At 37.1% G+C, this 1,405-nt stretch overlaps 1 protein-coding gene across 1 annotated transcript in view; it reads left to right on the top strand.

The window, feature by feature from the left end:
* LOC105626122 (coiled-coil domain-containing protein 170) overlaps positions 1–390 on the top strand; it is an 18,206-nt gene extending 17,816 nt beyond the window's left edge. Inside the window, exon 14 of the mRNA XM_012207434.1 lies at positions 249–390. Coding sequence (XP_012062824.1) covers positions 249–390 — 142 coding nt within the window. The remainder of the gene's footprint in view (positions 1–248) is intronic.
* The last annotated feature ends 1,015 nt before the right edge of the window (positions 391–1,405 follow it).

The following is a 1,405-nucleotide window of genomic DNA, read 5'->3' as shown; positions in this document are numbered from 1 at the left end:
TCTCTCTCTCTCTCTCTCTCTCTCTCTCTCTCTCTCTCTCTCTCTCTTTCTCTCTTGCATTCATGATACATTTGAAACAAAATTTTGCAAATATAATCATTACATGTAATACGTGATTTTTAGGATAAAAATAAAATTATTATTAATAAAAATTTGTGTTTATAGAAATTATATGTTATATAATTTTTTATGTTTTTCCACATCCCCGATTCAAGTATTTGCATTATTCTCGGTTCTTCTTGTTGCAGCATTCATCCAGTCCATCCGCCGAGATCGCCCGGTTCACGTTGTACCCGTTACGAGGACAGCGGTTTCGCGGACCCACCTGATCTCCACGACATAGACGATGATTATAACAAAAGGCCAGTGAGAAGCAGCCTTCTTCCGTGACACCGGCCAAAATTCAAGTTTTAAGTATTCCCGGAGGATATTGTACGATTCCTATGTTCAATCCACGTACTAAATGGTGATCTCAAGTTTCCGTCTCACGTAGGTGAATAATGTCGTGAGTGGAAAAACTGTTTCTCGCACATGTGTCGTAAAGCGTTGCGTTTATTTTGCGTAAACGAGCGTCTTGTACGAAGAGGACCATTTGTTTATTGACCATTGTCGCTTTATAAATTAGACAATAGGCCATGAGATCGCTCGCACGTCAATCGAGCATTCTCGATGGCTCGCTCCAGCATCGATTCCGATGGAATAAGAATTGAGAAATATAACCATCGACTCGTGTTATTACAAGGGAATGGAAGAGGAAATCGACTCAACGCGTTCGCATGAAATCGCAATTTCGCACTAATTATTAACCAGCAAGCGTGAGAAATTTACAACGGGTCGTGTGAAAGTGCGATAAACCGAACGTATAGAGTATTGGCTGTCGTGAACGAAAATTGTCAAAAGTGTTCAGTGAAAAGCACGCGACTTAACTGTCGCGTAGCTATAGCTTAAGATAATTTATTTGGAAGTATTTACGAGCTGGCCGTATGGCGTAGACTTTGATTTATACACGTGAATAAAATAGCTATTATATACGTCGCTCCCGAAAAAATCATCTGGATGTGCCATTTGAAGCAAACAACATTCATTAATATATATCAAGAATGAAACCATATCGAATAAGACTAGTCAAGCGTGTGAATCATGTGCAAATGATGTTATGTGAAATAATAAAAATTTCTGTTTGTAAAGAAATCAGTTTGCGAAGAGTTGTGAAAGCAATAAATGAAATTAAAGACTGAAGATTAATAGATTCTCCTTTTGTGAAAAGATTACAGTATCTCATTATAGTGCTTCATTTTTCTTTCTTTGACTTTATCCTGCCGAATAAAAATGCAACTTGAATAATCTTGTATCATTACGTGATTATATACAATAAAAATCAATACATGCCTGTTCTAAAAAAGGT

The sequence above is a fragment of the Atta cephalotes genome, assembly GCF_000143395.1.
Source record: "Atta cephalotes unplaced genomic scaffold scaffold00004, whole genome shotgun sequence".
Lineage (NCBI taxonomy): Eukaryota > Metazoa > Arthropoda > Insecta > Hymenoptera > Formicidae > Atta > Atta cephalotes.
Note: the sequence above shows the minus strand (reverse complement) of the source record. Positions and strands in the feature narration are given on the sequence as shown.